This window comes from Aedes aegypti, chromosome 2 (assembly GCF_002204515.2).
Source record: "Aedes aegypti strain LVP_AGWG chromosome 2, AaegL5.0 Primary Assembly, whole genome shotgun sequence".
In the NCBI taxonomy this organism is placed as follows: domain Eukaryota; kingdom Metazoa; phylum Arthropoda; class Insecta; order Diptera; family Culicidae; genus Aedes; species Aedes aegypti.
Window position 1 is genome coordinate 277,910,376 of NC_035108.1, and position 24,755 is coordinate 277,935,130.

At 35.8% G+C, this 24,755-nt stretch overlaps 1 protein-coding gene across 1 annotated transcript in view; it reads right to left on the reverse strand.

Annotated features, from left to right (window-relative positions):
• Window positions 1-313: 313 nt before the first annotated feature.
• The window catches only part of LOC5574304, a 48,933-nt gene continuing 24,491 nt past the window's right edge, over window positions 314-24,755 (reverse strand). The window contains exon 3 of the mRNA XM_001655039.3: window positions 314-1,263. Within this exon, the coding sequence (XP_001655089.1) occupies window positions 701-1,263 (563 nt within the window). The 3' untranslated portion in view covers window positions 314-700. The remainder of the gene's footprint in view (window positions 1,264-24,755) is intronic.

Below are 24,755 nucleotides of genomic sequence, written 5' to 3' on the forward strand. Positions count from 1 at the left end.
GATTTAGATTCATTTCTTAGGTGTACGGATTTCGATCCCGAACGGTATCCTATGAGAGTTTTCATTTTTAAAAGGCTCAGAAACACGTTTATTCTGCTAGTGGTCTTTTGATTTTTTGAGGACGAGCTTGCAATCCTTGCAATGCCAGCAGTGTTTGGAACAGTCGGAAAACGTTCATAAAGAAATATTATCTGTCCTGAAACGTGATATCTGACGATAATAATTACAGGAGGTATCACGAACATAAATGCATTTAGCAATTTAGCAAGGGGAATAGCGTTTGGTCATCATTTAAATAAATTTTACACTGTTGTTGGTTTTCACTGTAACAATTCCGTTTTTGCACATTTTATTTATTGGTAATAATCGGGACTCCACTTGTGTTCAACTGCACTTCAGTTCGCTCTTAGCAAGTTACAGGATAGAGAAGTACGAAAAAAAACTCTATTCATTAAATAAATATACATTTGAATAACATTTTGAAGTGTTTGTCGTTTTGATTTTGTATGCAGTTGGCCTGGTTCGTCGCTTTGCATGCGGTGGAGTCATCGTACCCTAAATTATGTTATGCGGTTGCTTCATTTGCAAAAACTGGGACAGTACTGAAGGTAAGAAAAACTTGGCAAAATAGTTTTTGATCCTTGTTTTTTGAGTTTTGGAGGAGAGGCACTTAAGCTAGAAGATTTGTTTATACTAAATTCTACAGACGAATGCCTGGGTTTGTGGCAGCAACGTAGTTCAACAGTTCTTCGGAATCTTCACACACTACTGGTTTCTCGTGGTAGCAAGCAACGTCGTGCCATCCGATGCCATCATTGTAGACGTTGTTCAGCACTGACAGGCACGATTCGGTCGTCTGGTTGATGTCGAATTCAGCATTGTCTGGCTGTGGGATCTTCTTGTGTCCGGACTTGCTCCATGGGTTGTATCCCCAGCCATTAGGGATCTTGTTGGTAGCTGGGATCTTCTCACGGTTGTTGGACCAGAACCATCCGTAGACGTTCTTGGGTTCCAGATCGGGACGGTTCTCACAGCCCTTGAAGTCACAGAGACGGCCGGCCGTCCAGATGTATGGGACATCGTTCTGCTGGATCAAACGGAAGATCAGATTGTTCTCTTCCTGCGTTTCCAATGACACCAGGTCCATGCAGTACTCGCGACAGATGTTGCGGCCATCCAACCAGTCTACTCGTTTATCGGCAAGAGCGGGCACGTGAGCGCTGTAGAAATAATTGTGTCCACGGTACTGGAACTCCTTCGGACCTGATGATGGAGAAGGAAAAAAAAGTTTCTCATTAGTCTTCCAATCGCTGCATTTTATTCGCAATATTAGATGCAGACAAGCTTTCAACAGCTGGAAACAACCAATTGTGCCTATTGTCCATTTATAAACGTGGGAGCTACTTTTGAACCAAGCCTTCATGCTTTCGCAAACTCTGGCGACATAAATGGTTTGCAACCTAGCCAAGCGGACGTTAAACCATCATCTGTATCTCCATTCAGATTAGATACGCTAAAAGTACTCGAAGAATATTTATACTAACATTAAGCCAAGTAGGTTGATCAACTCCGCGTTGACTTTTTGCGCAAAGGAAAGCGAAACCAATTGAAGCGCGATAATGGTGAGAAAAACCGTCATTCGCTGCCGGTTGTGCTTGGCCCACTCTGGTCCGACCAGAACCGACCGAAACAAAATCGTTGGTACATAGGTACTTAATGGACATTTGCCCTGGGTTGTCGGAAAATCATAATTTGTGCGCGAGTTTCGAAGAACAGACCCTTACAAATCAGTCAGTTAGAGGGCAAGTTATTAATGTGGCGTTGGGTCGCGATAGCCACCGGCGAGTGATTTCAAAGAATTATTTATGAATGTGGGAACGGACGTTTCAATTGTAAGCAGCATGGCAAAGCAGTCAGAGTGGCGATCTAGTTCTGATACTGTTTGTTGGGAAATCTAGCAGAAAGGAACGGAAAGCATTGCGAGCGGGCTCGGTTTTTGCGACAACGTGGGTCACAGTGAGGTGAAATTGAGGAGATCTTTGGTGTGATTTGATCTTTATTGATCCTGCTGAACTAGGGCGCCGATCGTTAATTGGGTTTTGATCAAAATTGTTATGGGTGTCGAAACCTGAATTACAGTTGGGATAATCAGATGATGCATGCACATCAATTGCCAGCAGTGAGACAGTTTCGCACTTAAAGCTAGTAGATCAATTGTTTGAAACAGTTTAGATTTATAGAATTTTGCTGAAAAATAAAAATTGTTTCTTCCGCCTCAAATTTCCCTTTCAAAGATTCAAAGAAAGCGGCTTTAGGTACAGTAATATTAAAATAATAAAAGTTGTAAATGTGACTTCGGTATCGAAATTCGTTCAAAAAACCATGTTGTAATTTGAAATTGGAGGTACAAATCTACAGCATAATAAAACTAGGGTGATTTAAAACATTGTTTTTCGATTGTAGGTCGAATTTTGAGTGCATTTGGATGAAAACTGATACTTCCATCCAATCCATTATAAGTATGTATGAGAATCACTATGGGAAATTCAATCAATCAGTTATAGTGTTTTTCCATATGCTTTTGAGAGTTAGTACTAAGTTGACACTGTTGTACACAGTAATGAGAAACAACTTTGATGAAGATCTTTTTTAGATCAGACGTTTCAGTATTTGTTTCAATGACGAAGAAATTTTACGTAATTCTTAGATATAGTGAGGGCATTCCATTATGATAATACCGTGAATTGCACTGATTTGTAGTTGAAATAAGCATATCCGTCAAAAGATAATCAATCCGGGAAGAGTTAAAAGGTACAATACTCAAGTCTATTTTTCGGATTTACTTCAAATCCTACAAACAATTATTTAACAAAATATTTTTAAAGACTAAAATCATTAAAAATTCAATGGATTTGAAAACCATAAGCTGCTTGCAAGTTTAAAAATTCCATCTTTCTAAAATACTTCCTAGATTATAAGGCAAAAACCCTAGGGTAAATACAAATTTTCGAAAAATATCAAAAATCAGTGAATTTTGAAAATTTCCTTATCTACATAAAAAGGAGTGGTGTTTGTATGCCATGAAATGGCTTATGTATGAATGAACAGAGTGATGCAAGACAAAGTTTGCCGGGACCACTAGTTTAGAAATAGATTGCTTAGAGCTGGAACAATAGATATCTCGTTTTTGTCTTACAAATTCATGCTAATACTCATTTAGAAATAAATTGAATTGAACCGAAATTCATGTTCATATTGATGATCTTATTAGTAAATAAATACATCATATTAAATTGACTGACTTAGTATGTTTAATAGAGAGATTGCTCCCCTATTCTTAAACAGTGTCAATTATGATGAACATCAGTTCAGCAAAAAATGATTTGGATGAAATTTTACTGTGCACACGCTATTTGAATTTAATATGGGAAAGACCAACTTTCAGTGTTCAGTACTGTAACTCATCACCATAACATTTCATGGAAAAGTGGACAAACTCTTCTCAAGTGAAATCTTCCCAGATATTGCTGTTTGCATTTGAGATGCAAATCTTGGCTAAACGTCCTTCAAATGCGGTAACACAAAACAATCAAAGGACACCTAGCAACGATTATATAGCAAGAAAAATCTTTCTTTGACATCGCATTTCTTGTGAAAAATCTTACCGCATTTGGTGTTACCGCATTTGATATTTGCATTTCAAACGCACACAGCAATACAACTGTGCAGAAGATCATCATTGGATGCTTGATAATTTATAATTATTGATTCCAAAGTTTTAATCATGCTGAGATGACAATTCAATTACTTACATAGCAACACTGCTTTTTTCAGTAGAGCATAGTAGCCTGGATTACTTTGAACTATTCTTGCCTGCTGAACAATTTATAACAATTTATTCTGACGACCAATCAAAATGTGATCTTCGGCAAAGAAGTAGCCAGGAAGATTTCATTTTATGAGAGTAAGTGAACTTTTCCTCAGTATATTATGGCGTAGAGATAGAGGACTGAACAAAATACGTTGACCTTTTCCATTATAAATTCCATATTTTTTTTTTAATGGCGCCAAATTTCGTCTATCATTTTAAACTTTGGTAGGATTCAATTGGCTATAATGCGGTTCATTTTATGAAGATATTGATCACATTGTATTAAAATGTTCTCGTTTTATTTTACTCAGAAACAAACTTTTCAATAAAATAATCAGCTTGAAATATGAAATTCCAATTTCAATCAGAGATATTTTGGCTCAGAAATGTTTTCCCTTGATGGAAATTTTCTTTGAATTCCTAAATGAAATCACTTATCTCTTTTTTGTATATTTTTTGCTTTGAATGTCAGATTGACCTCACTTTGGAACTGGCATTCTACGTGATGATCCTTGTATTGGCGATTTCGGTTCTGTAATGGATTTCCAGATAAACCATTAGATTTAAATTTCTTATTTTATGATGTTTTAGAAAAGATAAAGAGGTTTTGTGCCTTTTTGAGAAGATTTTTGCTAAAAGTCACTCAAAGAGGCTTTTCCCTCTTTCATTATTTATTATTCATTGTATATCATTAGTTAAAAATAAATAAATAAATAATAATTATATTGGCTAAAATTAACATGGTTAAGGCATAGGAGAGCCAAAATTTCAAAATTTGCATTAGTCTTATGTTTAATGATGCATACCAACAGAAACGAAAAGATGGAGAGAGACTGTACAGCTAGATGATCAATCAATTTTCTGGGGCTGTTTTAGGTGACAATCATCCGAAAGGTTGAATATTTGTGAGTAATATTGTAATTTTAATATATTGTATTATTTTTACTGACGCTTTCGTGCCCTTTCTAGATTTTTTGCTCCACAATTTTGAGATTATAAATTTTCTTATTTTTTTGCTTGAATTTCCCGACAAAATTTTTCATATTTGCACTTTTTTTTCCAGAGCCGTAAACTTTTCCGATATTATTAATGAATAAGCGTTTCCATGCTATGGAGAAGACGGTTTATGGTAAAAACACTGAAAAGACATAAGCTCGGAAATGCTTTGCTTGTTGGGGAATTTAGCCTGTTTTGAAAAAAGACCTCTTGTCCCTTTTTTATCTTCAACCTTTGGCCTTGCGACCTTTTGTCTTTCAACATTTTGTCATAGATTCAGAGCAAACTGATGAAAGAGCTTGCAAGCTCTTGATGACTCCTTGTTTTTCTACTGAATGGTGTTTTAGATTCTGATCTTATTACGTGAAAACGACACAAATCCACAACAAAGTGGAATTTTGGATCACTTGACCCTATTGAACAGCCAACAGAAAATGTATGTTGAGAAACCCCAAGCAACAATTGCGATTTCAACTGATTTTATTTATGTTTAATCGCTCGTGGATGGTAATCGCTGCACTTAGACAAGGAACCATCAAGAGAACTGCTTGGGATTATCTGACACTCTCAGTGTATGTATAAGTGCTGGTGATTAGTGATCCTTTATAAGAGAGATGCTCAGAAGCTGACATTTCTGTCAAAGTGTGAGCCAATCGAGCAGCGAGAGCTGTCAAAGCGCTAGCTAAACGAACATGCGTTATGCTTGTTTTGAACTTTTCCTGAGAAGTAATGTAATTCGTTTGAAATTATTTCGGTAAAAGTTGTTTTGCATGAAGCAAAATATATGAAATATTTTCCTTTTTTTTAATGTTTGTCAATGCAAGATTTAGTTGTTGATTTTTTCTGCTGTTTATTAGTTTGCAAATGTAGCTCAAAGATCCATAACGAAACAAAATACACTTTTTAGCAGTGAGGAAGTCATGTCCATGTTACAATATTGTTCTCGATGGCGAGCAAATTCAGCACTGCTGGTCTGCTGCCAAATCATTCCATTTCACATCCGCTTATCTCTCATATAAAGGATCACTACTGGTGATCTTCTATTTTTAAGCAACAATGCACTATGGTCCAGAATCAATGAGAATATATACTAAGGTGTGGAAGAAGAAGCAATGGCTATGTATTAGTAAAGATAAAAAACGTAAACAAAAATAACTACGTCACTAATTTACACGGCTTCTTATGGGAGCTCACTCGCTTGTAGTTGTGAAACATTTTGCACCGTACACGGATGTCACGCACACTAAATGTCTTCTTCCCCACCTCGGTATATATTCTCATTGGTCCAGAATGCAGTTTACGCGGAAAGATGTATTTTTAGCTTCAGCATGAAACATTAAACGAAAACAAAGACCGTTGTTTGTTATAGTTAGGCTCTTTGTTCGGTGTTATTGAAAATGATGGTGTTTCACATTTTCACAGAAATTGTCCAACTATCTTTTTTATTTGTAGAAATAATAGTATACATCCTTCAGCCAGACCATTCAATTTAAAACAACTTTGCCGAAAACAAATTTTAGTAGCTCTTATTATCAGTGTAGAGCTTTTTTTTCCTATGGTGACATAGGGTGGTCCAAAGAAAACTGTTTTTCTGACTCCAACTTTTTAATTCTAATATCTCATCAAAGTAGTCGACGAAACAATTTTAAAGCTTTAAGAATGCGTAATTTGGTTAATGCTATGTCTTTCCGTTTGAGAGTTATTGTTTTTTTTTGCAAAGCACACCTACTTTGATTGTGGATACCGTGTGGGACTGAAATCCGTACACTTGATTGAATTCTCTTTTTTTATATTAAAATGAATAAATATACAGTCTTGAAATTACACATCGAATTACAATAAGTTTTAAGTTGTTGTTCTTGCTGATTTGATACAAGTAGGCCATGATTTGAATATCGTAAAAATCAAAATGTGTCCGCACATCATTGTGATGATTGGTTTGTGTACTTTCTTAGTGATTTGCTAAGAGGAGTGAGAATAGTCTCCAACGTATTGATAGTCAAATTCATATTTTTTCTGAAGCAACTGTTGATCATGTTGACTTCTTATAGTGAGTATTTGTGATTCCGCAGGAGTAAATGCGATTTCTGAGCAGTACAATAACTGTTTGAGAGGATTATTGTGCTGTACGGATTTCCATTCATGATTCCAATTTAAATCTTAATCCGTACAGTTCAAAACATTAACATATTTCATTACGTTTTAGCCAATAAATATGATAGTATGAAGCTGAAATACAACGCTGATTTAAGAAAATGCGTTGGAGCAGTGTACAATGGTCAATAATTTCCGAAAGCTGCGAATGCTTTAGGTATTTCGAAAATCACAGTGAGAGATGTGGGGTAATACCAAAAATAGTATAGGTATAGGCAAAATGATTGAGATAGGCAAAATTTTGTCTAAACTCAAATGCTTATAACTTTACGAAAAATGGATGAAATTGGATGCATCCAGAAGCAGTTGACTATAAATTTGGATTAGTTTCAGGAAATTGTTTGGCCATGCAAATTGACCTTCGGACACCGGAGATGTTCCAAATATTCCGAGATCATGTCCAAATGACATTTTTGTTTATCGCTTGTGCTTTTGTGCGATGTAAAGTTGTATAGATGTTTACAATTTTGCTCGAAAAAGTTGAAATTTAGCGTGACATAATTCGTGTGCCATCCCTAGTAGACAAAATTTAAAAATTTGTATTCTGTAATAAACTGAAATATGTTTTAAAAGCCCATACAAGACGTAATTGCTCATTTTAAGGAATTCAGTGATCGAATTACAATACCGTACTTTCTGGAAATAATTTGTTAAGATTTTTAAACAGGGCCTTGCTGGCTTTACACTGAGAATTACTCAAAAATTCAACCAGCAATTCATTGAACAAACATGTTGGAATTTAAAGCTCTAACAGGAAATTATGTCGTCACATTAGTCTCTGAATTTTCACCAAAAAATACTTCTAATTTTCGACAATAATTTTTGAGACATTCTACTGGAAAGTTTCACATTAAATTTATCAAATAATTCGCAAGAAATCTCTTTCATTCTCGACATTTTGATATTAATATTAATAATAATATTTGTTATTGAAATAAAAAAATCTATAAAACCCCTTGCTGTTTAAGTCAGAAAAGATTACTTATCGTTACTTTATCTTCATATAAAAATAGCGACTTTAGTGACCCATTTTATGAAAATAGTGACTTTTTGTTGAAAATAGTGAATTTATAGTGACCATGTCGAAAATAGTTACTTTTAGTAGAGTGAGATGCGCTACTATCACTGGGAATTCTTGGAGGAATCACAGGAGGTAGGAAGGTAGGAGGTATGAGAGTCGGATTGGGCATCTAAGAGATCCGAAGGAGATGTAGGGTTGTGAAGAAGAATATGGGGTCGTGACGGACTTTGGTTTCAGGTTGGCCGATAGCGCTGCAGAATCGTTACCCGTTCTGTGGCGTAGTTGGTTAACGCGCCAAGCCTAACGTATTGGGAGTCGTGGGATCGAAGCCCACTAGAACAATTCCATTATTTTTCACAATTTTACATCTCAATTTGTCCAAATCGACTTTTGTGTTTACGAACTTCAGGTTTTTTTTTATCAAATCATATAGGAGTTTTATCTCCCCTGGAGAAATTAAGGAATTCCTGGAAAACTATTTATAGAATCCCTTTAAAATCCTGTTGAGAATTATATGAAAAATATAAGTTTATTGAATGAAAACTAAATTAATTGCTGGAAAAACTCGAGAAGGAATTTGAACATTTTCTGGCACAGGGATTTTGGTTTTTGATTGCTATGGATTGCTTATGAATCCACAAAATTATCCTCAGCGCCGGATGGACGAAAGTAGTGATCAAAACATCGGGCGTAAAACCAAAGTATTAAATTGATTCGTCAAGCAGCACCACACACGGTAGAATATAGTACCAACCTGGGGCTGGAGTCAATGTTGGTCGAACGGTCTGAGTCGTCTAAGGGCTACTTTATGTCCAGTGTCATAGAAGAAAATTAATATGTGTATCCAAAACTAAAAAGTGATGTTTCATATTGAAGACAATTATTATTAAAATTAGATCCAGGCTGATTTCAGACCGCCCGTTGCTAAACCAAGTACCGTCAAACGGGCTGATGCAATGATCTAAACCGTCATTCAAATAAGTATAAAAGCATTTTAATTACTTATTCGTAAGAAACTGATTGAGTTATTTTACTATGAGAAAATTAAGCATTAAATCATCAAGGTCCTGTATCTTAGGGACGATTCAAATATGACGTCTATCGTTTTTCGGGATATCTAGACCCCCTCCCCCCTCTGTCAAGCTTTTTCCAATACGTAATACATGTACTGTCACCCTTTAATAGGACCCCCTCTCCCCCCTAATAATGGACGTCAGTTTTGGATGACCCCTTAACTGAATAATATTTATTCAAAATTGTGTTTGTTACTGTTGTAGATGAGTTATTACTCTTTTAACTGTAAAAAAATATTCCACTTCGCAAAATTATTCCACTTCTATAGAACTCTGAATTGTTTGGAAATTAAGTGTTGCAAGTCCCCGCATAAGAACGTTTTTACATAGTATTTTGTTTATTAAAAAGTTGTTGCTGCAATTTTGCAAAATAAAATGCGCTGCGTTATTACTTATTAGTTACAGTAATGCCATGTATATTATTAGCTTTATAAATTTAATAAAACTTATGTTTTCAGTTCACGATTTTGAACCTTCTTCAAGTATCAGTTTTCAAGATATTCAAAAGAATTATGTTTGATGTACAATTCTAATTCTAAAAACATCTTTAATAGTGATCACTGCTTGAATTGTGGGTCACACGTATTGTGGACCGATTAATAACAAATTTTCTTCCGATATTTCTGTTTTATAGTGGAATATGGTTGAAAATTACCATGTGTTGCAGGGGTTTGACGGTAAATGCAATCTAAACCCGATATTGCTATCCCATAATAGATCTATCTAAAAAAATGGATTACATTTTTAGTACGCCTATAACCTAGAAGATGGCCCATATCTTGAAAATACACGAGAGAGAAAGGGTGCTGCGAGTTTGATTCCTGTTACCTATAGATAATAAATAATATCATTTTTGTATCGTTCATATAAATATGAATTTTACATTACATTTTGCTGATGTATTCTGGTACCAAGAAGGCCAATCATTCTTATTTTTATAGTAGTTTGTTCACATTAAATATGGTACAATTTACATTCATACTTTCAAATTATGGTCATATTTGGTCATGCTTGCGTGATCCAAACTATTTTACTAATTAAGCTAAATATGATGTTTCGCCCAAGAAAAGTAAAGAAATTTTCTTTGAAATCACATTTCTTCTCTACTGCGTACTGCGATCAGAAAAATATGATTTTCTGGACCATTTCTGGGAAGAAATTTTCCACGCGTCGAGATATCGATTCCTTTTCTTGCCAGTAACAAACCAGCGTTTAGGCTGCAATTTAAGGAAATACATCAACTATTCAACAATTTTCAAACATCACTACTTTTTAAAAAAAGGCATTCATATTTCGAGGACGTGTTATTCTACGCAAACATTACTCTCTATAATAGCTTTTTTTTCTTCTAACAAACCATTTTGATTGGACCATGATTTCTCAATTTTTCGACTTTGTCCGGTATTGGGTGCTGTCCGGTACTCCTGATATCGAGAATCAAGCGCAGGGTTGGGAAAAAATCTGAAATTCATTCTACAGTAGCCAAACAAAGCCAATCGCAGTCAGCGAAGCCAGTGAAACTCACGCCCATCGCTACTGTAGGCAAAGAGCCTTGAAAATTGCAAAACACCCGTTGCTAAGGGCAACCCAAAATTACAGTAGAAAAAAGTTTCTATTTCCCGCTGCATTTCCCGCATTTAGAGCCTTCAATGACACTAACGATTTAGAAAATTCATGCACCCAAAATAGGCTACTTGATGAGATTCACGTTTTTGAACTAGCGTTTTGACTCATATTCCGAAGGCCAGCAGTGAATTCAATTGCATCTGATTGGCATAAATTAGTTGATATTTATGAAAATTTTAATTTATTCGCAAAGCCTAACTGCTAGCTGGTGGGTGTACCGATAATAATATTGATTTTATTAGTTTTAGTATTGTTTTCACGTTAAAGTATGGAACAACATTTTGATTCAAATGCCGAACACTGTGTTGATTCTGTCTCATATTCCGAACACCTTGATTCAAATTCCGAACAGCACGAATAAATCGTATTCAAATGAATAATTTCGCAAATAAATTTATCTGAGCTGATCCTACTGGTCTCAAACTAGAGAATCATCACTACTCCCGCGGTATAACTTATATTGGAGACGTTAAAATTGAATTGCAATTGACTGTCATTTCCTAGTTATTTGGTGACATATTTCAGCAAAACATTTCAACCAAATCGCCATACAAAAAGCGAGTGTTCGGAATATGAGTCTGTTCGGAATTTGAGACAAAACGGTACTGTACTGGGAAAGCCACGCGATTTTCGCGAAATTCAAGCCTACTACCCTTACCATTCCCAGTACTGATCAAGCGTCTTAAATGAATTCGATAGCATCTATGGCTGACTTTATCTCTACCATGACCAACACCATCCACTACTTCAAAGTTAACTTCATTATCTACAGATCAATCAAAACATCTGCATAAACAACTACCTAACACAAAACCATGTTTTGGACAGACAACATCTTCCAAGTCCGTGCTTATTGACCTTCCGGCTGTCTATATAAATCACGATTCCCATTCAATTCCACCGCGCCCTCAGCTCCAAATTGCATACCACCCGGCCTGCATTCAAAGTGGCCACTTAACCCGACGCTCTGTCTGACTGGAAGAGCCTAGCATAATTGCAGCTCTTCAAAATCGAGATCAAGGTCGTGGCTTTGTGCGATGTTTGTTTTAATTCAAATCACATTTTAATTATGCATTTTACCGCTATGAATAGCATAGATCTCATGCAGACACACGGGCCCTATCGGCGCAAGCATCTGGAAAGATCTCCGCTACAACAACAATAACAACAGCTGACGTGTGATCGCCGTAATAGGCAGCGCTATGCGGTGTAGTTGTTATTGAACGGTACCCGTTGGGGACCGGGTATAAGCCGGTGACCTTTTATGCTACTTAAAATCGAACCGTAACAAACGCTAATTTTAAGTGCAATGCTCGAACCGTAGGGTGTCCCAGAATTTCACTGGCTAAATACTTGGGCACTCAACCACCACATGGTAGCTAAGGATGTTACAATTAAACTTTTCTGTTGAGGGAACTTCGGGAAATGACGTTTAGAGGTCGTCCCTTTAAGATTTTTGAACCCGTTTTTCTTGACTATGAATGAATGAATGAATTGTCTTTATTAACGAGACTTCTTGACTATACTTTTTTCAGTACATTTTCATTTTATAACATCAAAAGTGCGTACCGTTAAACGGGGTATCTATGATAATTCGGACAAGTTTCAAAAATTGATGAGATTTTAACATTTTTAAAACACTAATAAACAATCTGTTCTACAATCACTTTTTGTTATTTTTTCTGAAGTAATAGGAGTCACCAATCTAAATAGCTTAAAACGGTCTACCAAATATGAAATTCCACTGAATTCCATTTGTTTCATGGGAATATATGTTGGAAAAAGGATCACATTTGTGTGATATTCAGCAAAAATATTGAAGAATGTCACATTTCTGCCCTCTGTTTATCTTGAATAACTCTAAAACGTGTAACATTAGGAGTATGATGTCTTCGGTAAAAAACAAATCTTATATCACTTCCCATCTTTAATAGGTCAAGAATAAAAAAAAAAAACCTTTATGTTTGATACCCACTTTTGCTGAAAAAAATAAAAATGTACTTAAGGATGAATAGTTTTGTAATATTCTAAACATCAGTGCGAAAAATTTTCGTACAAAAATAACAGTGAATGATTTTTTTTTCAGATAATTTACATAGTTCGAGGGATCTGCAAACAGTATAAAAATAATGAGTATCGCAAAATTTTGCTGAACTATAAATACTTTCTTCAACAATTCTAACAGGGCAACTTCTGAACGATAGTTCTTGTAGTTCCTCACATACAAAAGTATGATTGTAACATCTTTAGTTACCATTAGGAGTTTGGGTCCCCATATTACTTGACAAAAGCAAATTTTGGGACACCCTACTCCACAGCCACTATCCTTCTGTCCAACGCTGATCACGATTCATATGTCTGCGATCGTGGTCTGCTGGTTAGGTAGCACTCCGGTATACTGGTTGAAGGTTCTTTCGACACTCGATTGACCGAAGTACCACCACAACGGGCCGAAATCAACTTCTGTGGAATCCAATGCATCATCCTTTCACCCTTGGCTCCGGTGGTAACCTGTTGTTGTGGAGACGGACAGGTTTTTTTTACTTCTCACTTCATTTCTATATATTTTGCCATCTGGGTCAGATTAATTATGACCTTTCGAGGCTAACCGATATCGGCGCAGGGCAGGTTCGTTCATATGTTTTCAATGGGTATCCGCCGCAGGCAAAACCATTCGTCGTGCTTCCAAGTATTCGTCGTCGAAGGTGTGCACTTGTCCCCAATTGCTGCCACGATGGCACATGTCCCGTCAGCTGATGATCGCTCAGTGGATCGGAAGGGTGCTAGTGGTGAAGACGGACGAGGCACAACGCCGCAAGTCAGGCAGGGTCCTTCATCGGTTGTTGTCTATATTCGATAAATCATATGCGTTATAGGCCGCCGCAAAACGGCCCTCCGTAAGCCACTAGTGTAGTAGCTATGCTGGAGTAGCGGAGATGTGCTGAGGAAGATCGTGTGAAGATCAGTTGAACTGCCGATCGGTGGGTAGGCGAGGTACGAGTGACGAGAAGCGACGGCAGTTTGCTATCCAAATGTCATCGCCTGATTGGTACTTTTATTGAACGGTTCTGCGAGAGTCCCCTAGCAGGTACAAAAAAATTGAGCAAATATTGTCGCGCATCGAAAATTTGTTTAAAATCTTTTGAACGCGAGCATGAACGTTATATAAATATCATAGACTCCTTCCAAACTATCAAAGAGCCCAAAAAGTTGATCACACTTCCATAATTTTGAAAATATTGAATGCGTACCACTGTAGGTATCTATTTGTTCCGAGTGGTTTTAACCAAATACCGATAATGGAGAGCATCACTCCCTTGTGAAAAGCTAACTCTTGTTGAAATGTCCAGCCTGAAAATTACAGCAGCACTGTTAGACATTATCCTCGATAGCGCCGAAATAGTCATAGATGTCACCTTAACCGGTATATTCAACGTGGTATTGCTGAACTGTGCTTGTCTTCGATCATTACCAAGAAATGCTTAAGGAACCACTTGGACTCGATGGTGCAATCATCTGCCAAAACAAGCGCCCTTTGCTTACATTTGCGACAGTTGATCACCACTAGCTCAGTCTTATGGTGGGCTAGTTCCAGTTTCCTAGATCTATTCAATGCCTGAACTTTGGAGATTGAATACGCTGCGGACAACTTCACTTTCTCTATCAGGGCACCATAGATCCCCAAGCAACCAAAAATTCAGCTTCCCACGATAAATTACAGTTTCAATCTCTAAAAAGTTTGGAAAAAAGTTGCGAGCTGAACTTTCTACCTGTTAAGAGGCTAAATTATACTCGAACGGAACTTCAGGCCACAAAACATATCATATTTGGCTAAGAATTACCCTCCAACAACTTGCTGGTCGTATCTAGCGTACATATAGGTCTATACGCTGACATGTCCACGTCTTTGGAAATAGCACCAATTTTGCGATCATATCCGCGAGAGATTGAGTGACCTACAGCGTTGCTTCACGATTCTGAATATGTATGGATCCACGATGATTCTCTATTTTACGGCAACATTTTAGATACCACGTCCTAGGATACCACCGGCCTCACATTCTCTTTTTCAGTGCTTCTCTTGACCATTACCATCTAACAGGCGTTTCCTCGTGAACTTGAGTTGACACACTGGCAGGAGGCTGATGTATACTCAGCGTACATTCTGGTCATCCTACTTTGAACTTGCCCAAGTTCTTGATGGCCTCTGTTACTGAGAGAGACTCGCGAAGAGGAAACATATCAACGTCATATGCAGCCCAGATTCCACTGCCACGAAACGTCAAATGCAGCCCTTCGTTTTGATTATTAAAGTGAAAAGTGTTGTATTCATAATAAACTACAGTCGACTCTCCACATCTCGATGTTCTACATGTCAATATCTCTCCTTATGTCGATGATTGCTTCGGTCCCTTCATTCTGCATACGATTTCTCTCTCCATATCTCGATATTCTCCTTATCTCGATATTTCCATATCTCGATGTAATCTTGTTGATTCTTTGTTCCCAATTTTCTCTCTGTATGTCGATATGAACATTATCAAAGGTTACTAGACCAGATTTAAGCGATTCAGAACAATTTGGAAACCCGAAATGAAGTTTGTTTGTTAATTATTTTCCTAGTAATGGAGTTATTTTCAATCTAGTGTTCATTAAATTAATGTTCTTTGTCTCGATCTCTCCCTATCTCTCGATGGTCCCTTCGATATCGAGATTTGGAGAGGCGACTGTATTATCAAAAACCTCAGTCCGCGGAGCAGTTTTTCCAAAGATGCTGAGAAATCTAAACACAAGACTAGTTATTTATAACGTCTGCTACGTTTGCTGGCATGAAGTTTCACTCAAAATGTCGTTTATGCTTCGGTGTGATGCAAACGAGGGATTCCACGGAGGCATGCATGTCGATTCTGATCGACCATTTCAAAAATATCTGAAACTTTGCACAGTTTTTCAGTTCCATCTAAATCGTCATTTTCCGATATCAAATCTTCAAGTTGAGTCACGACTAACTTTTCAAAAGGGTGTATGTGAAAATGGTTCAAAAATATTCAAAAAGCTGCACAGCAAAAACGGTTCGTTCGATTGTTAGACAACTAAAGAAACAAAGTTAGACACCTAAATAAAGATTCAAAAAAAAATACACACAGTGAAAAAAATTTTTTTTTGCATTAAAAAACATAATTTTTGTCACAAAAACTCAAATATCTCAAAACCCTATCGGAATACCAACGTAATTTTTTGAGGGAAAACAGTCCATTATATTAGCTATCTACCATAAAAATTTGGTGATGGTAAACCAATAAACAAAAAAGTTATGACATTTCAAACATGTCACAATTTTCACATTTAGTAGAAAAAAAATTTTTTTTCGGTGTAAATTATTACGGGAACCGCTGTTTGTTGCTGATTTTATTGTTAAGGGCCTTGCGTGAATTAAACAAGTCGTTTTCATGTATTCATTAGTATTATGTATATTATATGTATAAATATTATGTTTATGTATAAATATTATATGTATATGTATATATGTATAAATTAAAATGAATTAACAGATTACACGAAAATATTTTTTTTTACCAGGATATTTTTTTTTAGAATATGATCGATGAGTTTCTAAATGTTATATATAAACTTTAAAAGTTTTGGATTTGGGTATGCGTTATGAGATCATGAAAACATTTTATTAATACTTATTTATTTATTTATTGTTATTCAATTTTTTTACAATATCGAACACTTTTGCATCATTATCAGTACAGTTCGAGTATAGTTTTGCTTTAATTTTATTTTCTGACAATGGAATGAAACAGTAAAATTTTTGGCCAATAAACAAAAAAGTTATGACATTTCAAATATTTCACAAATTTGTCACTTAGTGAAATTTTTTTTTTCATTGTTAATTTTTTTAGGACCGCAGTTTGTTGCTGAATTGTTAAGGGTACCACATGAGGTTAACAAGTTGTTTTCATGATATTTTATTTAATTATTCATAACTATTATAGCATCTATAAAGTTAGACGCGATCTAGTGTTGTGATCTAAAGTCTTGATAGTGTCATATTTTTTATTGTACGTAACTGAAGAAAAATTCTCTCAATAGTGTTGAAACCTTTTGATAAAAGAAACCTATAAGAAATCTAATATTGAAGACAAAAGCTACAAACAAAGTTTTCTATACATGTATACGACTAGTTTACCTGCAAAAAGTTTAACTCGTAGAGAACAAGGCGGGTCTATACCCAGGTGATCTAGTATACGTAAAGCAGGTCGGTTTTCTCGGCGCTGGTTTTTTTCACAAAGTTAAAATCTGATTACACCTGGGTATAGACCCGCCTTGGTAGAGAATAGACTTTGTTAACCATATTTGGGAGAAAGCGAGTAACTTCAACAACATCAAAAACATGATAGGTACATACCATGAACATACTCACGAAAAAGCTAAAAATATACTACCACTATGGTTATAAAAGATTTAATTGTAAAATTTTTCTTCAGTCAAGCAAACGACACCAAACTAGTCAGTAAAAACTTAAAAGTGATTTTGTTTATTAAAATCTAACGAGCAACATGAGTAGTCGCTTTCTCAACTGTTGCAGGCCGTTTGCAGAAAAAAGTGTTCGAAAGAGCTACGAAATCTCACCGAAAGCACCATAGATAAACTGAAAGCGGCTGGTTATGCTCCAATGTCTACATTGAATACAAATTTAAGCATTTGTACGTCTTGCCGTTTAAACGTTGACAAACGGGCAATCTGTACATCATCGGTGGATCAGGTTGCAGGAAGTTCGAAAACAACAACAACTGAGGAATTACTAGATGCACCGACAACAACTGAGGAGTTACCAGAAGTACCAAGTGCAGATATTCTTGCCACGGTACCATCAGCGACATCTGTTTCAACAAATCAATCAGAAGATGAGTGCATCCAGAAGGTCAACATCGAACGCTTCAACGAAGGGATAGCTGGAATAAAAGTGACTCCGATTAAATGGACGAAGATGGGTTACGTCAATTATCCCTAGAAAAAATACCGTGAAATCAACGAAGCTGTACGAAGAAACCACTTCAAATTAGGACCTGAGGATGTGGAAAATACAGACTACGATGAGGTAATTATGAATATGAAGGAAAGGCTCTCGAATCTAGCCACGACAAGGAAAGAAAAATTATTGATTTTGTCGATGCTGCCAAGCTCGTGGTCTATTCAAGACGCCATTGATGAGTTCAAAACCAATAGAAATACAGCAAAAGAGGCAAAACAATTCAAAAATAACTGTCTTGCAACCAAAAATGCTAGGTCGAGTACTTCATTAACAGATGAGACAAAAGAAAAAATAATTCAATATTTTGAAGACGATGAAGTAAGTAGAGCTATGCCTGGCCAAAAAGATTATGTATCTGTAAAAAACGATGGAAAGCGTCAAGCAATCCAAAAACGATTAATGATGACTACTTTGAAAGAAGCGTATACACGCTTCAAGGAAATTAACGAAAATATTAAGGTAGGTTTTTCCTCATTTGCAAGCCTTCGTCCAAGGCAATGCAAGCTTCTATCCAATTCAGGAACACATAATAATTGTGTGTGCACAACACACGAAGATATCAACCTAATCTTACATAGTTTGAAAAGAATCAATTTATCAAAGGATATTAAAATGTTAACTGGTAGTCTTTTGTGTGAAAATACAACATCAAATTGCTATCTACGATCTTGTTCGGATTGTCCAGATTCTTCATCATTGGAAAATACTTTATTCGCTGAGTTTGAAGAAAATTATATTGATCAGTTATCATTTGAGCAATGGGTGACCACGGATAGGTGTGACCTAGAAACTATTGTAAAACCTGTAGATGAGTTTGTGTCATTTTTTTGCTTGAAATTAGAAAGTTTAATTCCTGACGACTTTATTAAAACAGAGCAATTCCGCTTTTTAAAAAATACGAAAAATACATTACAAGATGGTGAATTTTTTGTCATTTGTGATTTTTCTGAAAACTATACCTTTGTATTGCAAGATGAAGTGCAGTCCCATCACTGGAACGTACAACAAGCTACAATTCATCCATTCGTTATTTATTTCAATGGAAGTACGCAAATTGAACATTTTAGTTTTATTGTAATTTCCGAAGATTTAAGACACGACTCAGTATCTGTAAATTTGTTCATTGCCAAAATGATTAACTTTTTACGCGTTGATAAGGATAAAGAAATCAGAAAGATATATTTCATGTCTGATGGAGCAGCATCGCAGTACAAAAACCGTAAGAATTTTTCGAGCCTATGTCAATTTAAATCAAAGTACGGAATTGATGCAGAATGGCATTTCTTTGCTACGTCACATGGCAAAGGTCATTGTGATGCTATTGGAGGAACCATAAAGCGCATGGCCACAAGAGCAAGTTTAGCCAAAGAACGTGAGCATCCAATTAAAACTGCAAAAGAACTATTTGATTGGGCGAATCGCAGAAAAGAAGAAGATTTAACAAAATTATTATTTTGTTTTACTACTACTGAAGAGTACGAATTAACGGCATCAGAGCTCAGCGAGCAATATAATAACGCGAAAACGATCCAAGGAACCCAAAAATTTCACTGTTTCATTCCATTGTCTGAAAATAAAATTAAAGCAAAACTATACTCGAACTGTACTGATAATGATGCAAAAGTGTTCGATATTGTAAAAAAATTGAATAACAATAAATAAATAAATAAGTATTAATAAAATGTTTTCATGATCTCATAACGCATACCCAAATCCAAAACTTTTAAAGTTTATATATAACATTTAGAAACTCATCGATCATATTCTAAAAAAAATATCCTGCTAAAAAAAAATATTTTCGTGTAATCTGTTAATTCATTTTAATTTATACATATATACATATACATATAATATTTATACATAAACATAATATTTATACATATAATATACATAATACTAATGAATACATGAAAACGACTTGTTTAATTCACGCAAGGCCCTTAACAATAAAATCAGCAACAAACTGCGGTTCCCGTAATAATTTACACAAAAAAAAAAAAAAAATTTCTACTAAATGTGAAAATTGTGACATGTTTGAAATGTCATAACTTTTTTGTTTATTGGTTTACCATCACCAAATTTTTATGGTAGATAGCTAATATAATGGACCGTTTTCCCTCAAAAAATTACGTTGGTATTCCGATAGGTTGAGATATTTGAGTTTTTGTGTCAAAAATTATGTTTTTTAATGCAAAAAAAATTTTTTTTACTGTGTGTATTTTTTTTGGAATCTTTATTTAGTTGTCTAGCTTTGTTTCTTTAGTTGTCTAACAATCGAACGAACCGTTTTTGCTGTGCAGCTTTTTGAATATTTTTTGAACCATTTTCACATACACCCTTTTGAAAAGTTAGTCGTGACTCAACTTGAAGATTTGATATCGGAAAATGACGATTTAGATGGAACTGGAAAACTGTGCAAAGTTTCAGCTCAATAGAAAAAAATGAATTAAAAAATTTACCAAATTATGGTGCTGTTGCTTGGAATCACTCATGTGCCAAACAACTTCACCGAAGAAACCAAGGTGCAAAAATGCTCTTGAATAAACTATAACTCTTCCTAGAATGGTGGTGGTAGTAAAATGTGAATTATCGCTTTTTCAGCCAAAACTGCAGGGTCCAAGGGAGTAAATTTTCACATTTGAAATATTTCACATTGATGAGCTCGTTCAAGTGATTTAAATCATACATGTTAAAACACCAACAGTTAAAAGCTTGTATCTTTTTTGAGATTAATTTCAGCATCTCGCTTTCTCCGGAAAAAAATGCACATTCATAACTATACTTTAACAAGATTTGTGTTATAGGTTTGAATAAAATTAGGAGCCATTAAATAAAAGTACGACAAGCAGAGTTTCCCATATAAAGTGCTATCTCTATACTCTACGTTTCACATGTCTCTTAGTTTTCCGTGGAACATTCCTTTCTACAGTTGCTATTGGAAGAAATTATAAAAATTCATAATGCACATGCAGCTCGAAAATGCATGTCATGGTTGGAAATCGTGAGTGAAACAAAATATCACTCTCACTGTTCCATGTCAAAAAGGTCACACTAGTTGCTTCTAAAGCAGCCCACGTATGCACATATTTTAACCTTTTATTCAACAGTAAAACAAGGCACCACAGCATTCGCACAAACAACGGTATTTTCCGACGGATTGCGTGACTTGAAAGAAGAAGATAACCTTCTTCAAACTGAGTTTCATGCCAATTTCAACATTTCGGTGCCTTGACAGCACCGAACACCTTCTTTTGAAATCGATAGCTTCTAGGCCAATGCGTCACCAACGACAACCGAAAAATTTGCATAAAGTTCAATCAACTCAACATCTTTGGACATTAATATTCCGTGTGCTGAAGCAAACTGACTCGTCTTGGGTCGGTGTATCTTGCTGGAAACCGTAATCGATCAGATCTCGACATCCAGTAGAAGACCTTCAACGTTCGATGAAAACTAGGATCATCCGTCGAAAGGGGCAGGGCAACGTCCTTAAGATAAACATTGACAATCCCAACAACGGTTTGCGCCACGCCGCCATCTACCTATACGACACAAGTGGAGTTGCGAGTGACCTGCAAACCAATCGACGTCAGCGACCAAGACACGGCTAGGTAAGGCATGTGGTCGTCCATCGGCATCGCACAGAGGTTCAGTTCTTCAAAAAGTTTGTAAATCCAATTTAAAAACATAGTTTAATTGGCAACATAAATCAACCATACAAATACAATGTAAGTTAGGTAAGAAAACATACGATAATTTAAAACGAAAAATGTTGTTCATCATGTTTGAACGATAAATATCGTTTGTTCTCAAATTCCGGGCATGCCTCAATTACTCTAATTTCTTCACATGATGATCAATTCTTGTATGATGCAAATCCTCAACATTTAAAAGATGTGAAAATATCAATTTTTACCTCTGATATCGCCACTGTTCGGAAGATGAGTCATGTTCGAAATGTGAGACAAAACGGTAGCTGCAAATGTCCAAAAACCATGAGTTTTGGATCAAAAATCGATTACTTCATCTTCACCGAAATCAATGCAAATATGGGTTTCAATTTTTTTTCTGGTCGATAGCTATTTCGTAACCAGATGTTGCATTACCTGATGCAAATTTATTTTCGTCTGCCATGAACCTCTTTTAATTACCATTTATTATTGAAAGTATGTTGAATGACCACTTAATACCGTAAAAATTGCTCCTCGCGGGGGTATCATGCTTTCAAGACAAAAGAATCGACTGGAGATAAGATTCATCTTGCCTAAGTTTATCTAAACATTAAATTTTATTTTTTAAGTTGAGAGCCTCAAAATGAGAAACAGCTAATTTATTGAAATCTTGTTCTATGAAAACAAAAAATGCTGACTATGCCCAAAATAGGATTTTCAACAGTAATTAATGTTCCAAAACTTTTTCATTGCCAAAAATAGTAAATTATTGAGAATGCAATTTTTTGCATGGACCACTGTGCATTGTCGGTATGGCACATAATGCATAAATTATGCCCGCCACCCTATCGGCGCCGATCGCGCGCTCTTGCTCCAATACGGAGACCGGTCCGATGTGACCTACGAAGGCAACAACATGCTTATCTGCATTCATGTGAAGCATGCAAGTGTTGCGTCATCCCCAAAGCGGAGAGTTGTCTCGGGGTTAAATTTAAACCTTTTGTTTTGGTTTTGTTTGCTTTTGCACCTTCAACATGATAATTTTCATAAATCGCATTTAAGCATGGGCTACGCATCGCAAGTGAGAGGAGGGACCGATGCACCCCACTTATGATCAACAATCACCAATATACTGTGAGGCAAAAAGTCACCACAACCAAACTCTGAAATTCTCATTAATAATTAATGAAGCACTTGAACTTTTCATCTTCCCTCGACAGCACGTGGGGCACATACAAACATACATAAATGCGAAATGGTTTTCTGGTTTTGGAGCCGGTGAGTTCAATCTTGAAGTGCCTGCTTCACACCGATTGGAACGCATCTTTGGGAGACAAGTTTTAACCTTTCTCAAGCAGCTGCGGCACCTTGGGGTTTAGCTTGTATCTCATGACATTAGGCTGCATTTTTTTTACAGTCTGTACGAAGGTGAAACAACAGCTCCATCATTTATGACTGTTTGGGAAATCAACAGATACAGTCAGAAAGGGTTCCACCTATCATGGTCAGCATTTCCAAATTTGTTGTATTTAAGTAGGAGATCTCGAACTCAGTTAGAGGGATCAAAGTTTTCTAACGAAAAAACGATACTACATTCATTATCACGATACGATACATTGCCAGTTATGAAGATAACATTAATCGCAAATAATGCATTGTCACTTAAAATGTCTCTTAATGAATATCTTCAAAAAATCCAAAGTAAAATAATAGTTTTTTTTATTTTCCTGGTTTAAGTAATTAGTATGAAAAAAAAACGCAATCGGCAAAACTCAACTAAATAATATAAAAGCTTTGGAAAAGATCAACCATTTTTGCACATTTAAAATTGGAATACTTATTCCTTGATAGGTAAAGAGTATGAGCTGTTTAATTTTCTAGCTATTAATAGCATAAATGCATAAAATGCAGACTTTTTCATATAACATAATGGTCGGCTGAATGGAGCATGTGTTGGAGTTGTTATCATCTTTCATGGGCGTATACAACTATTGTCTTCATTTGAAATCCAAGTTTTTGTCCATTGTTGCATTTGCAAAATCTAGGTGAAAATTAGATTCGGTGGATAGTGCTATGCCACGTGCAAATATTCTGTGGAAACACGTTTTTCAAAGTGTTATCATTTTGTGTTTTTTGATATTTGAAGATGATTTGTAGAATTTTGTTTTTTCTTTTATTCGATTTGCTAGCGTTTTGCTCGAGAGTGCTTTGTGATGGCTTCAGCAAATGAATTCGTTTCGCGCGACTCGTTTTTGTTCTCCTGTGTATGTGTGTGTGTTAAGCGTGTTGATTCAAAAATTGAAGTTTTTTTTTACGATTTTTCGTGCGGTGCGTGCATTTTGATGGGCAGTGCTATGTTACGGCTTACGCTTTTGTTCATTATTAGAAGAGCGAAGGATTGCAGAGGAGTTACAAAAAAGGAATTTGGTGAGTTTGTTCTGATCAGCAACCAAAAATCATCCTTTTCCATTCCCCAGCTTTCGCAAGGACGTGGCCAGGACAGCTCTCGACTATTGGAGGATGCATCAATCTTGTCTAAGAGTTAGAGGTTGATTCCAATTTTCTGAATTTGGTAACGGACGGGAAGGAGGCAACCCTCATACAATGATCTATGACTTTACCTCCTACGAATTTGTGTGAAATGCTTAATGTTAATGCTAAATGCTAAATTGTTGCATATGCAAAATTTAAATGAGAAGTGAAACCCGAAACAGTGATTACAAACGATAATCTTAAGCTCTTGATTAGTCTTAAAAACGTGTGGAGATGGGAGTTTCAACGTAGTCACGATCCTGATTTAAAAATTATATGGCAGGATCTGCAAAAAGAAATTAAAAGTGTTTTTATGCTAGTGTTAATGTACGAAAAATCGCTAAAAGGTAACGCGAAAAATATGTGTATGGCGAAATGCATCTAACGAATTATTTCTCAAAACCTACCTAATATTTTCTTCGATTATTGCTTTCATTTACGAGAAATTTGAAGATAGATGCCTTTCCCCACACAAAATTAAACGAGAAAACTTCTGCTGATCATCTGTGGGCAAGAGCAAAGCAGGTAATCCATTGAGTCCTGGCTCTAAGTATTGTAGGATAATATAAAATTTTGAGTATACCTCAAAGGCCAAATCCGACATCAAAAAATCAAAACAAATTATTATTAACTAAAACTAAAGTATAAACAGCATAAGTAAAAATATTATTAAAAAATATAATTTATTACAATTGTTGACAAACTTTTCCGATTGACGATAGTCGCAGAATTCTACAGCAGCTGTCAAAGTTAACAGTGTAAATCAGTG